The 24,352-nt window shown below is 39.6% G+C and overlaps 1 protein-coding gene across 3 annotated transcripts in view; it reads right to left on the bottom strand.

The window, feature by feature from the left end:
• The window catches only part of HMG20A (high mobility group 20A), a 78,133-nt gene that overhangs the window by 9,088 nt on the left and 44,693 nt on the right, over positions 1-24,352 (bottom strand). Inside the window, exons 2-7 of one of the 3 annotated variants that reach the window (XM_034668006.1) lie at positions 19,811-19,887; positions 17,080-17,172; positions 11,774-11,921; positions 9,887-10,099; positions 6,397-6,529; positions 5,602-5,633 (exon numbers count right to left, since the gene is read on the bottom strand). In XM_034668006.1, coding sequence (XP_034523897.1) covers positions 5,602-5,633; positions 6,397-6,529; positions 9,887-10,099; positions 11,774-11,921; positions 17,080-17,168 — 615 coding nt within the window. In that variant the 5' untranslated portion in view covers positions 17,169-17,172; positions 19,811-19,887. The remainder of the gene's footprint in view (positions 1-5,601; positions 5,634-6,396; positions 6,530-9,886; positions 10,100-11,773; positions 11,922-17,079; positions 17,173-19,810; positions 19,888-24,352) is intronic. The other 2 variants (XM_034668007.1, XM_002925133.4) reach the window with 2 other exon arrangements.

Here is a 24,352-nt window from a genome sequence, read left to right as displayed (position 1 = left end):
AGTTGGCTGAGTGTTCAGCTCTTGATTTCGGCTCTGGTCATGACCTCAGTGTCCTGAGATCGAACCCTGAGTTGGGCTCAGTGCTCAGTACATAGTCTGCTTGTCCCTCTCCCTCTGTTCATCCCCCCACACTTGTGCTCTTTTTCTCCTTTCCTTCATAGATAGATAAAATCTTTAAAAAAAAACCCAAAACCTACATAAATTTCCCTAAAGGAGAATTTGGAAACCATTTCTCAACTCTGTGCTTTGAACAGTCAACAGTATATAGCTGTGCAAGTGGTTGAGTCAGGAACAGAAAAAGGGAGTTTCTTGGTGTTTTTTTTTCAGTTGCTTCTGTTGGTTATGCATGTAAAATGCTTTGAGACAGGGCTGTCCGTTCTAAGTCTGCAGAATGGACAATAAAAACTCTGCCAACCATGAGCAATAATAATGGCATTCTATCAGTACTGCCACTTCACTTATTTAGAGGGGCAGCCTATAATTGGGGATCTTTTCGATTTTCTTCAAACACAGGGAAAAACAAAACAAAATCAAGAAGTCAGACATAAGGAGGCTCTAAAAATGAGAAAAGCGAGGGATTACGTGAGATAGAAAATAACAAAGCCTAAAATTAATTTGCCAATTTAGTGAATTTAAAAATAAAAAAAAGGCCTCACAAAATTACTGCAAAATATATCCCACGATGACCCTTAAGAATAAAGTCAATTTCAAGATGCTCTGACTGCCATTTCTACAGTGAATCTGAGGTTGAAAGCATTAGGAATAAAAATCGTCAAGTGTACTGGCACAGTTTAAAATCTGGCATAATGTAAGATAGTAAAGACAATAGTGGGAAATGAGTACTGAAGAAATTGTTAGTGAAATCTGAAGATTCCAAAACTTTTATAACATAAAGAACAGTAAAAAAAAAAAAAATCCAAAGGCATTGCTATAAAAAACAAGTTTAAAGCCAGAGAAAGAATATATCTTTCCTATTCCTGCCACCACTAGTCTCTTATCTTTGAACACAAATATGATCTGGTGCCCAGTAGAAAGCTAAGCAGTTAACAGTCTATGAGGGGATTCTGACCGCCAAGCTCCTATTTTCATATTGGCATCTGCCTTGTAAGGGGGCTGGGCTGCGTGAACAGCCTGCCAACTGCAGCAGATCAAGAGAGCCATCTAAGATGTTAAGTCTGAAAAACTATGTATTACCTGAAGAAATTTTCAGAGCACTTGATTTTTATCTTTTTACCTCTTAAAGAAGGCAAGCAAAATTTCCCAAAACAATTTAAAAATAAACAATAAAATCATCAGTGAAAGCCCCAATTTCTCTACCTTGGGCCAGTTCCTAGTGGTTTCAAAGAGAACCAAAGTATGGGCAAGGAAAGTTAGTACCAGAAGGGATCCTAGACATATTTCACGGTGGCTCTCTCTCGACTCTGCAGGCTTATGTACGCTTTAACCCTGTTGCTGGGTTGCTATAGGAAAACAGAAAACTTACGACATACAATTTCAACATGAACAAAGTATAACAGATTAAGTCCACAAATGACTTCATATTGTCTTATGACTTTATCATCCTACCTTTTTCAGTCTCCTACTTAACTGCACAGGCTCAAAGGAGATCAGTCACCTAGTCACAGGTCTGTGACTCTCCGAGTCCCTCTCCAAGTCCCCTGACTCTCCTCAAACCGGTAATTCTCTTCTCTTTGCCAGAGTGACCCAAACCAAGCTAACTACTAAGCACAGAGCATAGCACCTCACAGGTGCATGAACACACTGCCCCTTGGTACAAATTCTTCGAGTGCAAAATAAGAAACACAAAAGCAATTAAATGAAAAGGTTCAGTCTCTGAAAGGCAACAGAAATTCTACTTAACGGAAGAGTGGTAATAAGAACCATCAGCACTCTCCCATTACTGAGTACATTACTCGGCATGGAGAGCATCCTCCTGGGGGCTCGGATATACTTAAGCTGTTCCAAGGATCGCTCGAGGGATTAAAATCATAAGGATTTCATTACGTCTTCGCTGAAAGGGTCTAATTTGTTCAGGCTGAGTGTCATTTTGTCATTTCTCATAAATTAAAGGAGTAGCAGAGTTATTGTTTCTCTCTTGGTCCTCACGCACGATGTAGACACTTTCTTGAGAGTAACACTAGTTGACTACTGTGTCTAGAGGGCTGGCTTTTGATCTGAGAGGAGCAAAAATGCTCTTCACTTAGGTTTTTCATTCTATATATTGAGTGGAGGGTAAGAGAATAGAGGCTCTTTTGAACTGAACCTATTTTGCTGTGATCTAGGTTCAGGGCCAGAATTTCATACAACGTGACATGCTTCTCTCAAGCGCCCTTTACTTTAGGGAACACTCTCAATACTATGTACCTGGCTGAGCGCCCCACTGCTACACCCAACACTCCAGTGGCTCCCGGGTCAGCATTTCTTTAGCTCTGGCATGCACTTGCCAGTACCTGTCGTGGTAACGATGTCTTAGGAATCCAAGTTACAGTTAGTAATGTAATAGGTTTCTTTTCCGTATACAAATGAAATAATGTGTCTTAACCGGCAACAAATTTGGTGACATCCCAGCACCCAGGCCCATTTCCACTTTCAACACCAGTTTGTGCCATGTAGCGTGGCATGTGTGGCCAAGAACGCTAGACTGGGATACAGAGGCTTGCACTTCACTCATACTTCTGCCTCTAATCAGTAAGTGAGTCTGCGGAAGTTCTTTCCTGTCTTGGGCAAATCACTTTTCTCAACCGTAAAATGGGGAGGGGGTGTCAGTTCAGAGAATTTCTGAGGGTCTTAGTATTTTTGAAGTGAGCTGAAAGACTATGCTACTACATTTGTCATTTTACTCCTAACAGGATAAGTAAAGGGAAATAAGCACACATTTAGAATCTATGATGTTTTAGGCACTTTGCAAGATACTTGCTCTTTTATTAACTTACTCATAACTCTGCTCAAGCCATTTCACCCACCTCAAGGTGTCCCCCACAAAACCTAGGGCATCTTTAAAGTCTTATTCAGTTCTTCCTTTCCATGGGCTTCCCTGTGGCTGGTTTTCACTCATAGTGCTTTCTTATTTTTCTGAACCATTATGCTAAGAAATTATATGTAAGGAAATCACCGTGTAACTATGTTTAAAAACTCAAACCAGTTCTTTTTTTTATTGCAATTGTTTTGAAATTACCTAGTTTAGGAAAGATAGTAGTCAATGAAAAATTTAAAAAGTGAGGGACATTAATTGGGTCAATAACCTTGCTAAGAGAGCTTTATTCTGATGGGGGCATAGCAACAGACAGATTATAGAGCCTAATGTATACACATTTGAGGAATACTGTTGGCTCTCCATCTACTCTCTCCTTGTTTTCCTTTCATTTAACATGCGTGAAATCCTAAGACAGGGAAATCATATGGAGACTGATTCCTTTTCATAAATCATAGAAATTCATACCATGCTAAATCATGTAAATAAAAATAAGAAGCTTCATTTAATAAATAAAAAGCCTCATTTAACAAAAACCTTCATTTCTCAAATCATCAGCAGCAGCTTCTGTGACTGAGTAAATCTACTAAATCTTTCCTGACTAAAACTACCAACCTTACTGAAGACAAAATGCCACATACAATTTGGCCAGCAAAATTCATAGTGATGAAAGGAGTTAGTTGTTGACTAGAAAGTGTGACTAGAAATGTTTTAGATTATTGTCCAAATTCTCTTTTGTAACCATTAAGAACAGAGAAGTTATAAAGGACGCTTAATAAGGGAAAAAAAGAAGTATGGAAATCTCAAGATATTGGTAGGTGGGCACAGACAAATAAAAGGAGAAATAAGTAATTATACAACTATCTGGCAATATGGAAAGCTTGCAACACAATTCAATTAGGATTTTATATATAAAGTATACATACAGTTTCTCAAAAAAAAATCATAATATTTCACCCTAATTGGGGCACAGATATGCCATATGTCTACATTTACATAGGATTTATTTGAAGAATAAAATGCTTTTATTGTGCTTACTTTCTAATTCATGAATCATAATAAATCTATTTAACTTGTGAATCTAAATGTCTTCCCTATGTTTTCTAGGTCACCAATGCTAAATTACGTATGAGAACTATAGACCAAAGAGAAATAAGTTATTATTTTGAAGAAATTATTTCTTAAAAAAACTAAATGCACACAAGAGTACATCAGAAAATTCTTTTTTGTAAATTTCCACTAATATTTCAATAAATGGGTCTTGTGTAAAATAAGTATTTATGGAATATCTCCCAATGCAAGCACATCATGCTAGGTGGTATGGGGCGGTACAAGATGGAAACCAGATCATGCTTCCTTCAAAAAGATTACAATCCAAGAGTATGAATAATAGAAGCACTTGAATAACCTCAACACCTTAGCTAGACCAGCTAAGTACATACAGAGAGCTGTGAGGGTTAAAGGAAGCTGGAGGGCACAGGAAAAGTCTGAAGGAGGAAATGGAACTTGAAAGAGGGCTTGATGGATGGCTAGAATTTTGTGAGGCAGAATAGGATGATGGGGGACGGGTGGTGGAAAAAATGAGTGAGAGAGAGAAGTATTTTTGTGGAAGAAAGAATATGAATACAGGCATGAGGCAGAAATGGATGAGGCACTTTTTAAAAAAAAAATTTTTTTTTTATTAAAGAGTTCATTTATTCATTTGAGAGAGAGAGAGAGACAGAGAAAGCACAGAGGGAGAGGGAGAAGCAGACTCCCGCTGAGCTGGGAGCCTGACATGGGGCTCGATCCAAGGACCTGGAGATCATGACCTGAGCCGAAGGCAGAGGTTTAACCATCTGAGCCACCCAGGCACCCGAGCAGTAAAGGTTTTTAAGTACATAGATATATACATGGGAAATGTGAGAGTTAAGGTGTTTGGAAAGGGAAGCTGGGACTTGATTACAGAAGACTCAGACTGCTGAGCTGAATGGGATTTGGTAAGTGATGAAAAGTCACTGAGCATTTTAAAGCATGGAATTACCAAAAATTTTATTTTCTTACAACCATATGTGAACGTTGGGCTACATATATATTTAAAGCTCTTCTGCCACATAGTCAAGACACACAGGCCTAAATCCTATGGGTGATAGGCTAAACCAAATGGAGGGGAAAAGGCCAGTAAACAAGTGCGTGCCAGTGAGCTAGGAACCAAGATACTGTTACTTGTGCTCTGCTGACACTGCAGTTGAATAGTTCATTTTAACTGAATGTTGGATTTCCTAAACCACAACTTCCTGAGAGTCAGAGCGAGGTAGCTGATGACGATAAACTATGACCAAATTATGGCTTTCAGCTGGTCCTCATATCTATACCTCACTCCAAATTCCAGCCATCTTTAGCATGTCAAGGCAATAAAATTCTTGGACCAGAAGAAAGGACTGGAGTTAGGGGCTGTAGTTCAAGGAGACTCATGTAAGTATCTGCCATACAGTAAGAATCTTTGAGCAAAAGGAACTCATCCCATCTGAATTATGGGATAGAGGAAATACTCTGTCATTCATTAAAAAAAAAAAAAAAAGTCTGATAGCACGACAAACAGCAACATTATTCTAAATAGATATATGGTATGTAAACAGAAAGCAAATTACCTCATGATCATGAGTGGCCTGCCGGGCTGCATCTAAAATATGAAAGAATAAGAGAACATTAATTTGAAGAACAAAACAATAACAAAACCCAAGCAAATGAACTGTGCCACATGACAGTTACAGTCAGACACAAGGGAAACAGCAGACGCAGTTCCTACCTCTGAAGAGAACAGAGTGGTAGAGTGGACAGGAGATGCACGCCAAAGGCTGTTTGCACAACACACTAGCTGTGGGTGGGGCTTCTTTGGCAATGTCTCCTGAAGAAAGGGAGCTTGAAGCAATACTTGAAGGGTATAATGAACAATTTTAACAGAGGACAAGAGATCCATGAAGACTGGGGATTTGTCTATCTTGTTCACTGTTGCATCTTTAATGCCTAGGTGAAAGCCTGACGTATCCCAGGAAGTGCTCACTATGTACTGTTCAAGTACCAGAAAACATGAATGGATGAATGAGAAGGATGGTCACTGCGGGCTGGGAGAAATGGTGCATGAAGGCTTAGAGGTGTTAAAGAAAGGCAGGTATGTAGACAGACTTGTTTAGAGGCAGAGAAACACACAGGCAACTAAAAAAGGTCTTGGAACATCAGTCAAATTGTTTGATACTGGATATGGAAACCGAGCTGAAATTTTTAAATGAGAGCAATGTGATTTTAATAAAATTCCAAGGTGCTGTTTGTAAGTGAACATAGAACACAGAAATGATGGAAACTTTTCTTTTATATTTATCACTCTATATTTTGACACTCTATCATGCACAACAAACTATAAAAACATTTCACTCTGGTTCTGATACCTTGCCTATGAGATTTGCCTTTCTGACGGTCCTGGGTTTTCCTACTGAAAACCTTATAGGCCTCAGTCTTCTGATACTGCTCCAGTTCCTTCATGTAACGCTCCTTATCTCTGTCTGCTTCATCAAGGTAGCGCTAGGAAAGAAATGTGCAATTATTTTCAGGAAACATCTTATTTGGGTAAACTATTAGTGAACTCCTTGAAGACAACAGAGGACAATTAGAACATGGAAATAAAGTATATAAGGGATAAGCTTTAAGGAAGAATAAAGAAACCATATGGATAGAATAAAATATAATCTCTCAATTATAAAAGAAATAGGTAATTATGATCCTTTAGACTATTTATTGCCTTTTCTAACTTAATGAAGACAAGTTCTATTGAGATCATTCTCATAAAATATTCACAAGAAGATTTTACAGTTATTTCTCTAATTTACACATGGCCACTAGAGTCCTCAAGAGGACTGAAGACCATATAGGCACACTTAGTCTTCCCAGGAGAAAGGACGGAATATTACTTTGTTTCTCTATCCCCAACCCATTCGGAGAATGATATCATACATCAATTGGCCTTTTAAGAGCCAAAGAGTGGAGAACTAAAGCCGGGACACACAAAGAACATAAAAAGGAATGACCTCATCCTATGGACCTAAAATGGACTACTATGAGAGAGCCTATATCTACACACTTTGTGCTATTAATTATTTAAACAAAGTCATTGATCTACCAGGATAATTTTGTTTAGTGCCTTGTCCTTTTCATTCATCGATTACGTTTAAGAAATAAAGTATAAAAACAGTGCCTTTAAATGGACACAAACTAGAGTCAGATATTATGTTAAAAACATTGTCTTGCCCAAGAGCCAGATGGAGGGGACACCCAACTGGCCAAATCTGGGACAATTTAAGTATCCAAACACTGAAGTAGAGTAATAAAATTATAAACCACTGGGAAAAAAGAAATTAATATGCTCATACCAACAATAAATAAGTAACAAACAAATACATAAACGGGGGTGGGGTGGGGAGGAAAATGGCGCTGGCTTAGGTTAATGCCAAGCACCGACTGGTAAATATGGAGGGAGTGCTGGAGTTAGAAAATTATCATCCTGCAACCCTCATGGTAAAGATCAGATCAAGCAAAAGTCATTAATGGATGCTAAATCTAGGGAGAAATCTGATATGGGACAGACTATTTGCATGTTCTTAAAACGTCTCTCCACAGATTGCTTATTAATCGTAAGGGAGAATAAACAAACTTTATTGAGTGAGGAAAATTAATATTACCAATCAGGAATAAAAGGACACTGTGCCTGTACATGTGATCCCCGGAGAGGACACAACAGCACTCATGCAGTATTTTAAGAATGCATAATCTCAATCCAATCAAAAGGAAACATTAGACAAATACAAAATGAGGAATGTTTGGTTAGAAGTAAACAAAAAGGGGGCGCCTGGGTGCCTCAGTCGTTAAGCGCCTGCCTTCGGCTCAGGGTGTGATCCCGGCATTATGGGATCGAGCCCCGCATCGGGCTCCTCTGCTGGGAGCCTGCTTCTTCCTCTCCCACTCCCCCTGCTTGTGTTCCCTCTCTCGCTGGCTGTCTCTCTCTCTCTCAAATGAATAAGTAAAATCTTAAAAAAAAAAAGAAGAAGTAAACAAAAAGGAGGTGGAGGAAGAGGGAGGGATTGCATTCTTAAAAAATATCAATGTCATAAAAGACAAAGAAAGGCTGTGGAAATATTCCAGATTAAAGGAATCCAGAGATCTGACCAGTAATTACTATTGTGCCAATATAAAATCGTAAAGTCGATAACGAAACTACAGTTGTGAGGGGGGATATGCCTATTTTTAGGAAAAACACACACACTAAAATATTTAGGGGTAAAGGGCCATGAGGTATATAATTTACCCTCAAATGATTAAAAAAAAAGTGCGTGTGTGTGAGTGAGAGTGCATGAGCATGAGTGTGCGTGCATGTGTGTGTCAGTGAGTGAATGAGAATGTGTGTGTGAGCATGAGTGCACATACGTGTGAAGCTTGCCCAGGAGAGTGTGAGTGCACATACGAATGGAGAAATGGGGTAAAGTGTGTTAACTACAAGTGAATGTGGGTAAAGGATATTTGGGTGTTCTTTGTACTATTCTGTGTTTGTAACTCTTTGCACATTGAATTCTTTTCAAAATAAACAGTTAAAAACAAAAACACAAAAACCCTTGCCCTACCTACCTAATAGCAGTTATCTCTGGAGAGGACTACTGTTACTTTTGCTTTTTTCTTTATGCACTTCTGTAACATCTAAAAATTTTTAAACAATGAACATGTACTAATTTTGAAATTAAGAAATTAAAAAGAGTAACCAACTGAGAATTGTACAGCTCGGGATCCCTCTATATGTTAGAGCTAAAACAAGGGACGATATTCATTGCTTTCTACTTGCTTGCTACCACAAAGAGCTTCAAGTTGCAACTTAATATAATCTCCTTGAAATGTTCTGAATTCAGTTAATTCCCAAGAGTATTTTTCAATTTGGTTTTAGTCTGTTTGGAATCCTTTTTAAAGAGTATGAGACATAAAAGAAATACAGCTATCTTGTAGATGCTGCAAATGCTGGGAACTTTTAACCCCAAGCCCCTCCCACAATCATTACAGTCACTCCACTTTTGTGGCATTTCAACCAATTTGTGGCTATCTTGTCCTTAGTTCTTCTGAACTCTAGCAAATGGATTTGTTTCAGTTTGGCAATAGTATTAGTTTCTGTCTTAGAGAAGAAAGAATTCAAACAGTTCTTGCTTTATTTTTCGTAGTAGGCTAAATTTGCCAGAACTCGAGTTAAAAAAATTTAAACAAAAATCTTATGTGAACAGCAGAATTTTATCAAATGACCTTTTCTCATTTAACTCATGACTTTTTTCTTTTTTCTTTTTAAAGATTTTATTTACTTATTTGACAGAGAAAGGGACAGTGAGAGAGGAAACACAAGCAGGGGGAGTGAAAGAGGGAGAAGCAGGCTTCCTGCTGAGTGGGGAGCTAGATGTGGGACTTGATCCCAAGACCCTGGGCTCATGACCTGAGCCGAAGGCAGTTGCTTACGACTGAGCCACCCAGGCGCTCCAACTTTTCATTTAACTCGGTGGAATAAATTATGTTGATAGATTTAATTTTGTAATACTGAATCATTTTTTACAGAATTCTTATATGAACTCTCAGCACATAAATAAAAAAAAAGCGGAGTTGCTTTTGGATAGTGGGGGGTTGGGGGTGGGAGGGGATCCTAGAGTTCCTCCTGCTTGTACCCCTGCAGCAGACCCTGAAACGGTATAAAAACCACCGTGCTAGAGAAAAGAGCTATGGTGAATCCTGCTATTCTGTTCTCCTAGGCTCTGTGACAAAACTGAAGAACCAACCATCCATCCTCTTTGCTTTTCTGAAAGAAGCGGTCTTCGAGGTAAAATCAAAACCAAGCAAAGGATCAGGAATAGGAATGATTACCTGTTTTTCCTCAGGAGGCAGTTTACTCCATTCATTGCCTAACATCCTTGTGATTTCTGGAAATGGGACTTCTGGTCTCTTTGCTCGAAGCTGTTCTCGACGCTCGTTCATGAACCGAACATATCCTGTAAGGGGGGATTTGGGTGCATTGCTGTCTCGAAGAGGTTTCTTCCTCTTTCTTCCTTTGGACCAACCTCCTCGCTTACTTCTTTGCTACAAGACAAAATAAAAAGCCAAAAACCAAATTACAAATCTGCCCAAATAACACAACAATAAAACAAACGAACAAAACAGTATACGAGCTGCATTTTCCTACCATTAAGGGACTGGATATTCAAAACTCTCCAGATCTGTCATAGGAACAAATGACTGCCATGCAGTCTTCAAGAAGGAACTCAGATGGTTCACTTGCACATCCTTTTATGTACATACTACAAACTGTTACATTAAGGGGCTAATCCTAACTGTGAGAATAAGGGGTACCATGATCACATAAGCTTTGGCCTTCACGTGCACTTAACAAGTCCTGACTCCTGACAGGAGAATATTCTAAATGAGAAATCTAGCACGTACATAGCACTGTGCCAGAGAAGCAGATGCTGTCACAGGAGATCAGAACAAGATGTCACAAGCACTGGGCAGACAAAGAGACAAATTGTAGTACAGCGATTAAAAATCATTCATGAAGGATGTTTTTCATTGATATCATTCAAAGACTGATTCATTTCCCACAGCAGATAGCATATAGATTTTTAAATTAATAGCTAAGTCTTAGAAAAAAGTCATCAAGTATAATATATCCACAATGAATACTTAGTTCTTTTGGCTTGATGACTTGCTCCTCCAGATGTTTATTTCATAAAGTCAGAGGTCTTTATGTGTTATTAGTTAATTCAAAAGATGAAATCACCTCAAAAAAGTTTAAAGAAAAGGTCTGAGGTACTATTGATGTTTTACCATAGCCCTTTTAATGAGATGCAAACTACATCACCTTTCTGCTTCATAATTTTACAAATACACACAGCCTATCAGTTAACAGTTTTATGGATACAAGAATTCTTATTTCAGAGAAGAGAAAGATAAGCAAAGTGGGACAAAAACATCTAAATATTAATTACAGGACTGTATTCCTCAAAATATACATAAAATGGTGCAATAATTCACCATTGGACAAGTGGTGTATTTGGTATCAGTTTTTTTTTTCTGTTTTTGTCTTAAAAACTTAGTAACATTAAAGCTACTAAGGATTTTAAGATGTTTAAGAAGCTTCAAGCATTCATTATAATCTTTAAGGATGCCAACATGAAAAAAGATATTTTAGAATAAGAAAAAAGACAAAATTAATGGCGCTACTTTTTTATGGCTATAAAAAGAGTGCTTTAAAACATGGACAATGTAATCAATCATTTGTGAGGGAGGCTGAAAGTCCAAAAAGGGCGTGACTGATGGGGGGGGCCGTCCACTTGGAACCAAGTGTGAGTTAGGAAAGACGCCCTCTAGGGGAGGGTGAAAGGCCTGGTAAGTGGTGTGAATCCTTTCAGGACACATGACTCCACACTGCAGGGCTGGGTGTGCAATGTGTGGCCTTGAATGAAGGCATGGGGACTTCTCATTCATTACTTATTTAAATCATTTATTCATTCAACAAGCATTTGTTGAGCATCTAATATGATGTAGGTATAAATTTATTAAGTAGGGGGGAGAAGAATCTACTTGTCTCTATGTCATCAAAACCATTAATATGGTAATATGTGAAACCACTAGTATGGTTCTATGAAGAAAATTCTGCAGAATTTAAGAAGGCCAGAGGATGAACACATCGATCAATTCCCGAGCTGACCGCTCCTTAAGAAACTTCAGAGACCGGGAAGAGATGCTTCAGCTTACCTCATCTTCATGCCTCTGTTCAGTGCCTTCTGTCGTATTGGAAGCCTCGTTCTGAAGCAACTGTCCCTGGGAGAGATCCTCCACAAACTCTGGATTGTTGCTGGATGATGTGGCACCACTACTGTATGGAACCTCTGGGTGGGTTAACCTTAAGAATAACAGGCAGATGTGCAATGGTTCAGTTATCAACAGCATCAAAAATTCCTATTTACCAAGGTTCAAGACAAACTTCCCTGCCAGCAGAAGCAGAAGGCGGCTTTAATTCCCCCACATCATTTGTGTAAATGTAAACAATGTCTCCAGAACAGTCACAGAGCATTAAAAAAATAGCTTCAGTGCTTGACTGAACTAGATGTCAAATAAGATAGGCTAAAAAGTATCTGCTAAATTTGAAGACCTGAAGGTTGCTGGCAATTTTAGGGACTACAGTTTTAGTGGAATTATGGGAATAAAAACCAGATTACAGTGGGCTGAGAAATGAATGAAAGCAGCTAGAGACTGGCCTGGAAATGAAAGAAATTATACTTCTCTGACTCTTTGTAGAAAATATAATAGATGATTTTGAGCAGGAGTTTCCAACATTTTTGGGGTCTTTGAGGTCCTCTGAAAGAGGCTAAGAGAATCTATGAACTCAATGCCTATCATGTTCTCTGAAAAGAGGTGCCATCAGAGACCAGTTTGGTCTTGGTAGCTGTGTTTTACCGATATTTCAATCATTGTGTCTTTGGCAACTTGTTCTCTCACTGTCATTCTTGTTTCAATGGTGCCATCAATTTTTAAGTTGCTAATTCTTGTACACTCTTATTTCAGTAAAATAGGAGAACTAGGTTTGGGAAAGTGTACCAATCCTATGAACCCTGACTGAAATGAATGGGAACCAGAGGGGAGTGGTCACAGGTGTCAAATGCCTTGGAGGTGGCAAGCTGGATGAAGACTGAAGAAAAAAAAAGGTTCTTTTGTTCCTATGAATGAATTGGCACACTCTTAGTAAAAGCCAACAACCCTTCCATTTGTGCCGTGGACCCCACAACATCTAGCCTACTCAAAGATAGGTTTTTAGCAATTCTGCCCTCTCTGGCACTACAATTCTTCCCTTCTACTGGATCAGCCTAATCAGCCTACAAATGTGGCATTTTTACTCTTATCTTAAAACAAAACAAAATGAAACAAAAAGCACTCTCTTGATCCAACTACATTTTTCTCATTTCCTTTAGAATTATTTATACAAGCAGTCGCCAATTTAATACTGTTTGATTTATGATTTTTTGATTTTATGATGGTGCGAAAGTGAAATATATTTAGTAGACACCACACTTGGACTTTTGAATTTGGATCTTTTCCTAGGCTTAGCGATGTGTGGTGTGACACTCTCTCATGATGCTATGCAGTGGCCGTGAGCCTCAGCTCCCACTCAGCCTGTGAACACCAGGGTAAATAACTGATACCCATACAACCAGCGTTTTTTCACTTTCAGTACAATATTCAACAAATTACGAGATGTTCAACACTTTATTACACAACAGGCTTTGTGTTAGATGATTTCGCCCCACTGTGGCTACTGTGAGTGCTCTGAGCATGTTTAAGGTAGGTTGGGCTGAGCTACTGTGTTTGGCAGGTTAGGTGTATTAAGTGCACTTCCAACTAATGATATTTTCAATTTATGATGGGTTTATCTGGATACAACCCCATGGTAACTGAGGAAGATCTGTGCTCTGAAAAGAATTGTTTATATGCATTGCCTTCAGTTCTCTTCTTTCATTCTTTTTTTTTTTTTTTAAAGATTTTATTTATTTATTTGACAGAGATAGAGACAGCCAGCTAGAGAGGGAACACAAGCAGGGGGAGTGGGAGAGGAAGAAGCAGGCTCACAGCAGAGGAGCCTGATGTGGGGCTCGATCCCACAACACCAGGATCACGCCCTGAGCCGAAGGCAGACGCTCAACTGCTGTGCCACCCAGGCGCCCCTTCTTTCATTCTTTCTTAAACCTAACCCAAAGGAGATTTGTGCTTACAACCCTTGCCAAGGTCACCAATACTAAATCCAGTGTCATTTCTCAGCCTTCATCTTATCTGATTTTCCAGAAGTTTTTGACACTTCCTCCTTTTTGAAATAGTTTTTCACTTGGTTTCCAGGACCACGCACTCCTCTGGTTTTTCTGCTACCTTTTTAGCTACTCCCTTTAGTCTTCTTTGTTGACGCTTCCTCTTCTACCTGGCTTCTGAATGCCAAAGCAGCCCAGAGCTCAGGCATTAGGTCTCTTCTCTTTTCTATCTACACAGTGATCATTTCCTTGGTGATCTCAATGAATCTCCCGGTTTTAAACACGAGGTATATGCCGATGACTCCCATGTTTCTTTTTCTAGTCTAGACTCCCCTAACCTCAAAGCCCTATGTCAAGCTGTCTATTTGACATCTCAAATTTAAAATCCCCCAAACTGGGACTTTATCAGGATAAAAAGCTTCTGCACAGCCAAGGAAACAGTCAAAAAAACTAAGAGGCAGCCCACGGAATGGGAGAATATATTTGCAAAGGACACTACAGATAAAGGACTGGTATCCAAGATCTACAAAGAACTTCTCAAACTCAATACACGAGAAACAAATAAACAAATCATAAAATGGGCAGAAGATATGAACAGACACTTTTCCAATGAAGACATACAAATGGCTAACAGACACATGAAAAAATGTTCAAAATCATTAGCCATCAGGGAAATTCAAATCAAAACCACACTGAGATACCACCTTACGCCAGTTAGAATGGCAAAGATAGACAAGGCAAGAAACAACAATTGTTGGAGAGGATGTGGAGAAAGGGGATCCCTCCTACATTGTTGGTGGGAATGCAAGTTGGTACAGCCACTCTGGAAAACAGTGTGGAGGTCCCTTAAAAAGTTAAAAATTGAACTACCCTATGACCCAGCCATTGCACTACTGGGTGTTTACCCCAAAGATACAGACGTAGTAAAGAGAAGGGCCATATGCACCCCAATGTTCATAGCTGCATTGTCCACAATAGCCAAATCATGGAAGGAGCCGAGATGCCCTTCAACAGATGACTGGATTAAGAAGCTGTGGTCCATATATACAATGGAATATTACTCAGCTATCAGAAAGAACGAATTCTCAACATTTGCTGCAACATGGACGGCACTGGAGGAGATAATGCTAAGTGAAATAAGTCAAGCAGAGAAAGACAATTATCATATGATTTCTCTCATCTATGGAACATAAGAACTAGGATGATCGGTAGGGGAAGAAAGGGATAAAGAAAAGGGGGGTAATCAGAAGGGGGAATGAAACATGAGAGACTATGGACTATGAGAAACAAACTGAAGACTTCAGAGGGGAGAGGGTGGGGGAATGGGATAGACTGGTGATGGGTAGTAAGGAGGGCACGTATTGCATGGTGCACTGGGTGTTATACGCAACTAATGAAGCATCGAACTTTGCATCGGAATCCGGGGATGTACTGTATGGTGATTAACATAATATAATTTAAAAAATCATTAAAATAAAAAAAAAATCCCCCAAACTGGGACACCTGGGTGGCTCAGTTGGTTAATTGTCTGACTCTATTTTGGCTCAGGTCGTGATCTCAGGGTCCTGAGTTCGAGGTCTGTACCGGACTCGGCACTCGGTGGGGTGTTTGCTTGAGATTCTTTCCCTCTGCCCCTCCCCCCACTCGTGCTCTTTCTCTCTCTCAAACTAAATAAATAAATAAATCTTTAAAATCTCCCAAACTGAGCTCCTGCTCAGTTTTTTTCCATCTAAGTTAATGGTAATTCCATCCCTTTGGTCACTTAGGCCAATAGTTTGGAGTTGTCTTTGACTGCTTTTTTCTCTCCTCTCACATCTCATCTGGTTTTTCAGGCAAATCTTACCGGATTTATCTTCAAAATATATGTAGAATTCTATACTTGTCACCAAGCCCCATTCCCACGATCTTTGCAACCCTCTCCACTGAGGCCTCGCTCCACCAAAAAGACTCGTCAAAGTCACTAGTGATGCTCTTTAAGTCATCATCTCTTACTTGAATTATTTCAGAAGCTTGACTCACTTCCTTGCTTCAGCCCGTTCCCTTCACTCTATTTTCAATATAACAGTCACACGGATCCCATTAAAAAATAAGCTGGATCATATCATTCTGCTCAAAATCCTCTGATGCTTTCCCACCTCACCTGGAGTGCCAGTTAAAGTGCTTACTCTGACTTATAAAATCCTACACCATCTAGTCCCTTGCTACTAAAAGTATGGGCCTCACACCCGCAGCACTGACAAGGCCTGGGAACTTACGAGAGTGTAAAATCTCTGGCCCTCACTCAGACTTTCAGACTCAGAAAACGCTGATGTAGCCCTCTATTACCCTTCCTCTGGGATATTCTGCTCCAGCCACACCGGCCTTCTGGCTGTTTCTAAAAGGTAGAAACACTCTTAACTCAGGAAGTTTTGCACTGACTCCTCCCTCTGCCTCGAATAATCTTCCCCAGAGAAGTGCACGCTAGCTACCTAGCAACTAGGCAGCTTTTAGAAAAGTCTTGAAGAGCAGTTTTATCTGACTAGTAAGGTCAGAAGGCAGATATTAATGAGCAAAGAAATAAATGTGAGGGAAGGAAAAAGAATTACAAAGTGTAGTCTATTTTTAAACAGCTCTACAGAATATTAAAATAATTCATCGTAGAGATTAGCCGGCACTTCAGCCTATTAGTGAATACATTTCTCCCATGGCAAATAACTTCTAAATAGAAAAGATAAAAATTCAAGTGGAACAGAGATTTTCAAGGGAAAAGGGACTACTGCTATTAGCCCTTTTTTATATTCCTTTACATATCTGTCCAAAAATACCAAAGAAAGGAGATGGGGGGAAAAAAGGAACAGAAGTCAGTCAGAGCTCGCAGGCATCTTGAATAAGAGCCATATTAGAAAATCTGATCTAAAAAAACAATCTGACCTTTGGGGGGAAAATTATTTCAATATCTGTGGCAATTCAAACAGAAAATGAACTTGATTTTCAGAGCTAGCCCTGTGGTAGGTATTTACTTAGTGGTGACTATGTAATTCTCTTAACCAGGAGGAACCGATGATGTTTCCTAGTTCCAGTTCTCAGGAACCAGAGCGCTGCAAATGACAGCTGAATGCAGATTACAAAGCAGCTTACAATGGCTCTCATTCTCTTTGCAAAGCATAACAAGCATACCTTCTATTTTTATGATATAAAATGGTCTCTTTAGGACCTCACACATTGTCAGAAGCTTTGTTTTGAAGCCTAGGCAAAGAGGCCCAGTGTCCCAAAGCAGCTGCTTACCCAGTTGTAGCCAGATCATTACTCTCCTTGGAGCCATCTTCATCTGCAAAAAGGGGTGGCAGGGTGGAGCTAGTCATCAAGGTTTCCATCGCTCTAAAAGGATGAGAGGATAAGAAAATAAGGATAATGCCTTAATTATTTCCAGTTGAAGTTCCATTAATTTAAAAGCCAGCCTTCCTTAACTTATCACATCGGCAGCAGAACAGAAACTGACCTAAATATTTATTTTCTTGACTTGGACATGTCAATTTAAACTCTGGTTAATGGGTTCTTGACTTTGGTCTTACTGACTGACCAGACTAAAAACAGATTTTAATAAATGGGACACAGTTTGGAAATTCCTTTTTGTTCAATCAGAATATCTTCAGAAGCATTCTTCATTTTCTGTAAAAATTGTTAAGCAGAGTAACTCAGAAGCACTGCGACCCTGAACAAGTTATTCAATGTCTTTGAGATACAGTTTTACCAGCTTAGACGCAGACAAAATTGCTGACTTGACCCACAGGGTTATTGTGAGGATTAAGCTGAAAAAGCTTCATAAACAGAGAAAGACTAAGATCCTAAGTGCTTTGAGTATTATTATATAAAGCAAGGTACTGTTATTACAGCATTACCGGGTCTCAGTCCCAGATGAATCATCCTTAGATTAAATGGTAACAAACTGAGCCCTCCAAAAGGAAATAATGCAGAGGAAGTGGAGGCTGGAAGGCATACTGATGTGGTGCAGAGTTAAAGCAACCACACTTCCAGGTCAGAAATATGCTCTGCATCCCCATGATGACCAGTGGAAATAGCACGCACCTGGGTACAGGAAACAACTGAGCTTAATTGAAGGAAACCAAATAAATCACAAGAACTTGAGGTTATCAGACTGAAAGGATAAAAGGACAGAGTGACAAAGAGAGTAATTTCATTTAGCATATCACTACAAAGAAAGATTTTTCCCTTTCAAGGCTTACCACCAAGGGCTTCACCCCACAGAGCTAAAAGCGGCAGCCTCCCATTCATCATGAAAGTGATATTCAAACAAAACATTCAATAGTGACCCCAAACAGCAGCCACTTAAGTGGGACTGCAAACCACTCAAGCAAAAGAGTGCCTCAATCAAACGGGGAGAACTGAGAAGCAAATTATGAGAATTCACTTCGGAGCTCCCTCAGCAGTTATTTCAGGGACCGCTGCTAAGGAGACGGAGTGAAAACGCAATAAGGGGAAGGCACAGCAGCCCAGGCAGAGCTAGGATTCATCCCGCGGAGGAGGAAACACCAAGAAGACGCAGATGATACCGACACCAAATTCTAAATGTTCAGTAGAGTCATTTACTTCCAAAATGGCAACACTGATGGCTTACTTCTTATTCTCACTTATTTTCTTGTTTTTCCTTCTAAATTTGTTAGTTAGCAGACCAAGGTTCATACACAGCTTAATGTGAAAAATGCTTCTGTGTGTCTCTTACCCACTGTGGTGGGTAGAGCATGGAAAGCAGAGAGAGGAACTTTAGACTCAATCAGGAGTTTATTCCGTGTGCAGTGATGCCTGCCAACCCTTCTCAATTCCTTCAAGACGGGGGGGGGGTTTACAAGAGGCTCTAACAAATACTGCAAAATTCCATTCTAGATGTTTTCTAGAAAAATCCTGATGTAAGTGTACTACGTTTTAATTTAATTTTAATTCACATTATGCACAGACCAGATTAGAGCCTGGGCTTTAAGGGCTGTTAGCATCACCTTACCCTGATATTCATCTTACCAAAAAACCCACTAATGAATTAGCTACCATACAGCCTAACTGTAAACCACGAGCAAACATTCAAATAGCCAGATATTTATTCCCAAACTTTATAAGAATGGACTGCTAGCTGGCTTCTTTCTAAACGTCTCCTTAAATGTAAATGGCCTTTCAAGAACTTTAAGATTCAGCATCTGAAGCTCCTTGCACCCCTCACACCTCAAAGGCAATATATTATCTGGCAGGGGGTGAATGAAGTGTCTTGTCATTCACTATGCCAACATGACCCTCTTAGGGTGCTGCCCAGTTATCTTCAGTCATTGGTGAGATCTTGAGAGGTAGCTGGACAACATAACCTTAGCAACAGATAAACAGATGATATAAACAAAGGCAGTTGAGAGAACACAAATTTCTTGTTTTTTTTTCTTTCTTTTCTTGAGTTGGTTTTACTCAACCCATATGGCTTCAGATATATTTTCTCTTAGTGTTACTAAAGTAGTCAGGTCCCTAAGAAATGAGTAATAAAGTGGGTGGAAGGCTAAGGGGCCAAGATCAACAAAAGAAGGAAATGAGGAAAAAGTCCAGTGAAACCCAAAGGTCTCTAAACTAGTCCAGTAAGTTGGAAAAGAAAATGATTCCCAAGAACATGGCTGGGATCCTGCAAGAATCTGCTTTCATATGGTCCATGAGTGGGTGATTCAAACTGAATCACGGCTACTAAGCCACTGATTGCCAAAAAGCCTTTCAGTGTAGCATCTGTGTCTGATAATGTCCCAGTACAGAGGTCACACTGAACTTTGCAATTCTATGTGAAGCACTTAAGAAATGTAATGAATGCTGCTCTGGAAGGGGAAAGAAGAGAAATATGAACAAAGACAAAGCAATATACAAATCTGGTTCTCCATTGCAGTTTACATAAGTAAGCATAACACGCAGATGTTTCCTTGCAGAAGGGACCTCCCAGTGAAGGCTTCTACCTGGAGGCCTCAAAAAACGATATTACCTTGGGGCTTACACTTTGAATGAGGGTCCAGACTGAGCTTTGAAAATCCAACAATACCCTCTAATGCGAGCCACTCACTGAAAAAAAAAAAAGATGTATAAAACATGGTGCCAATTTAAGATATTTTAATGACAATTGTAAAAATTGTAATGACAATTATATTAAGCACACTAGACACTTACTGGCCAATCAACACATTTTCTCCCTGTAGTAAATATGGGGAGCCAACTCATATTCAGGACACTGAATATAGGTGGAGTTTAAGAAATGTTCCTCAACTAAGATTTTCCTAGTAACCCCTCCCAAAAAGACGGATGATCTCAACGATGAGACTGCATTATTCCAAATCTGTTGGACAGTGCTGAAAGCTTAATTTGTACTTAGGTTTTCTGCGGTTGACTGTTTTCAAGTGCCCTTTCCTTACTTTCGTATGTTAATCCCACTTCATTAAGTTCTTTCATGGAGAGGAATCTTATTTCCTCCTCATCACACACCTCAAAGTTTAGAGAAGGGATTCTGCCCTCATTTTCCACACTAAAAGCCTTATGTAAAACTCCCAGTTCTTTTAAAAATCATGTCGTTTGTCCAACCAACCTCAAATTCAAGTATTTCTGACCACTATTCCCTATCATTTCAGCTCTCTCAATTACTTCTACTACGACTGACCTCTAACCACACAAACCTCTATTCACTGACACTTGATTTTCCCTTCTCTGTCCATGTTAGATTCCATGGCCACATTTCAAATATTCTTTTGTCAACACTCTCAAATCCTTTGCCTTGTTACCCCTTCTACACCTCAGATGTAGATCAATTCTGAGTTTTAGCTCAAGATGGTGTTGGAGAAAAATCACAAAATAAAGGGTGCTCCTATAAATTTATCCAACCACAACTAGGCCCTCAATGTTCTCAGCAATCATTCCACATTTTCTTAGGATCTTCCCAAACTGCCATATCAGCTCTGTCAAACTTTCTCAACCAATTCAAACCTAAGTCACCCAAATCCTCCCATTCACCGTCCTCTCTTCACACTCCCCATCCCTGACTCACATCAAAGGCCACCCTAAGTTGCTTTACTTTTTTAAACATAATTCATATACCATAAAATTCACCCTTAAAGTATACAATTCAGTGGTTTTTATGTATTTATAAGGTTACCCCATACAACTAACACCATAATTGATTTTAGAATATTTTCATCACTCCAAAAAGGAACTTGGTACCCATTAGCAGTTACTCCTCATTCTCCCCTTCTCCTACATCTGAGTAACAACCACTAATCTCCGTTCTGTCTTTATGGCTATACCTGTACTGAATCACACAGGATGTGGCCTTTTGTGTCTGGCTTCTTTCGTCTGGCATAAAGGTCTTTATCTTTATTACACAGCTTCATCACACTGTAGCATGCATCAGCATTTTAATCCTTTCTATGGATGAATAATATTCCATTGTATGGCGACACCACATTTTGCTTATCCATTTATCAGCTGATAGACTAGGTTGGTTCTACTTTTTCATCACTATGAATAATGCTGTTTATGAACATCTGTGTACAAGTTTTCTTGTGGACATGTTTTCAATTCTCCTGGGCATATACCTAGGAATGGAATTACTGGATCATATGGTAACTCCATAATCAACATTTTGAGGAGCTGCCAAAGTGTCTTCCGAAGCATCTGCACCATTTTACATTCCTCCTAACAATATATGAGAGTTCCAAATTCCCCATATCCTTACCCCATTTTTTAGGAATGCTAGGGAAATATCAATTCTAGCCTTTCTAGCTTTCCACACGGGCTAAGGGAAACATACAACTCCAGCTCCCTCCAGCCATCCTGTCTCACCTAAAGGGAGAAAATACCTGAGAAGCACCAGAGGTTACAGTCCAGAGGCACAGGTGCACCAAAAGACTGAGACCTAATTATAAGACTAGAATGCTTCTCCCCCTACCCTCACCACTACATTACTGAAGGCCTAGGTACCACAGTTCCTTTTATCTAGTACATCATGTCTACTTTTCAACAAAAAATTACAAGGCATGCTAGAAGACAAAAAACATAGTTTGAAGAGACTGAACAAGTAATCTATGGCATGAATACTGAAGTTTTCAGACCAGCATATTTTAAAATTATATGTTAAGGGCTTTAATGGGAAATGTAGACAATGCAGGAAGAGACAGATAATATAAAATATAAACAGAGAGAAGGACATTCTAAGAATGAATCAAAAAGAAATGCTCGGGATAAAAAACACTGTAACGTAAATGAATATTTCTGGTGAGTTTATTAGTAGACTGGACATAGCTGAAGATAAACTCTCTGACCTTGATAATATGACAAGAGAAATTTCTAAAATGGAAAAGCAAAGAGAAAACAGACTGGAATATAAAAAGGACAGATTATCCATAAACTGTGGAATAACTACAAAAGGTGTAACATACATGTAATGGGAATAGCAGTAGAAGAGAGAAAAGAACAAAAGCAATATTTGAGGCAACTGTGACTGAGAATTCCTCCAAATTAATGTCACACAATAGTCCATAGGTCCAAGAGGCTCTGAGAATATCAAACAGGAGTAATGTAAAAAACAAACAAACAAAAAACTATAGTAAAAAAATCATGTTCAAACTTTAGGAAATCAAAGATAAAGAAAAAAATCTTGAAAGAAGCCAGATCAGAGGAAAGGCTGGAAAGAGGGTGGAGGAAGAGGACCCTAAGCTCACCTTTTCCCATGGATACAACTAGATAATACTCAACATCAGTGTAAATAACTCAGAAAACCACCCATAGACTGGCAGAACAAACTCCACAACTGAAGGTAGAGAAGAAGCCATATTGAAGAGGGTAGGAAGGGCAGAGATGTGGAAGGGAGTCAAACTACTGCTGCTGACTGCTGGGGGGTGGAGGGAAAGGAGCTGTAGGCTAGGAGAAGGGAAGAAACAAACTATCAGCACACTGGGAAGCCTGCATGAGGAAGATGAATCCCTAGAACATTTGGCTTTGAAAGTGAGAGGGGCCAAATTTCCTGAGTTTTTACAACCTGTGGGACTTAAAGCACGGAATTTAAAAAATCAATGGGCTCATTTCTGGGAGAGCTCAGAGGGTGATAGGAAGCTGAGTCCCTGCCCTTAAAGAGACAACAAGACAAACAGTCAGTGGAAATACAGCATGGAAGCAGCAGTTTAAAAAAAGGCTTGGGGCATATGAGACGGAGAGTAATTACTCATTCCTGAGTGTGTCCTAGAGGGGCAGGGATCACTGAGGGACTTCTCCAGGAACAAAGGTGGCCATGCGGCCACCTGCTGGAACCAGCACACACTGACTATTTACTACCTCAGTTGTTTACACCAAACCCCACCTGCCTGTGCTTTGGTAGATCCACCCTTTCCAGTCAAGTTTGCCTCAGTCCCAGCATTGCCAAATCCCTTCCCTGAGAAGGCTGTGCCAACATTGCATTTCCCAACCCACCTCCCAGCCTGTGTGTTTTGCAGGGCCCCAGTCCTGATGGTGGTAGAGGGCCTTGCAAGTCCTAGGCGCACCTTGTTAAAATTGCACACCTTGCCTGTGGACCAAACACTGTGCAAAACAGGCAAAGAGAGCCTCTGTAGACAACTGGACTGAAGGAAAAAGTGACCAGGACACAACAGCGGGATGCACACTATACACACAGGAGACACCCCTTCAAGCACCAGGTTCTGGTAAACAGAGGACACTGCACTGCATGGCACTATAGGACCTCTTCTTCATAAGGCCATTACTTTCAAGAGCAGGAGACATAGCTGACTTCCTTAACACACAGAAACAGATACAGAGCATTAGACAAAATGAAAGAGAGGACTATGTCCCAAATGAAAGAAGAGGACAAAACCACAGCAAGAGACCAAAGCTAAATGGATATAAGTTATATGCCTAATAGAGAATTTAAGTAATGATCATAAGATACTCACTGTACTTCAGAAAAGAGTGGAGAACATCAAGGAGACCCTTAACAAAGAGATTAAAAAAAATCAGAGATGAAGAGCACAATAAATAAAATAAAAAATACACTAGATGGAATAAATTGCAGGATAGAAAAAGCAGAGGAATGAATTAACAATCTAGAAGACAGAGTAATGGAAAGTAAGCAAGCTGAGCAGGTGGAAAAAAATATGCAAAACGAGAACAGGACTTAGGGAACTCAGTGACTCCATCAAGTGTAACAACATTCGCAGTACAGCGATCCCAGGAGAAGAAGAGAGAGACAAGGGGGCAGAAAATTTTTTTGAAGAAATAATAGCTGAAAACTTCCCTAATCTGGGGAAGTAAACAGATATCTAGATCCAGGAGGCAGAGAGATTCCCCCAACAAAATCAACCCAAGAGGCCCACACCAAGGCACATAGTAATTAAAATGTAAAAAAGTAGTGATGAAAAGAGAATTTTACAAGCAACAAGAGAAAAGAAGACCGTTATATACAAGGGAAACTCCATAAAGCTCTAAGTGGATTTTTCAGCAGAAACTTTGTAGGCCAGGATAAAGTGGCATGATACATTCAAAGTATCGA

This window comes from Ailuropoda melanoleuca, chromosome 9 (genome assembly GCF_002007445.2).
Source record: "Ailuropoda melanoleuca isolate Jingjing chromosome 9, ASM200744v2, whole genome shotgun sequence".
Classification (NCBI taxonomy): domain Eukaryota; kingdom Metazoa; phylum Chordata; class Mammalia; order Carnivora; family Ursidae; genus Ailuropoda; species Ailuropoda melanoleuca.
Note: the sequence above shows the minus strand (reverse complement) of the source record. Positions and strands in the feature narration are given on the sequence as shown.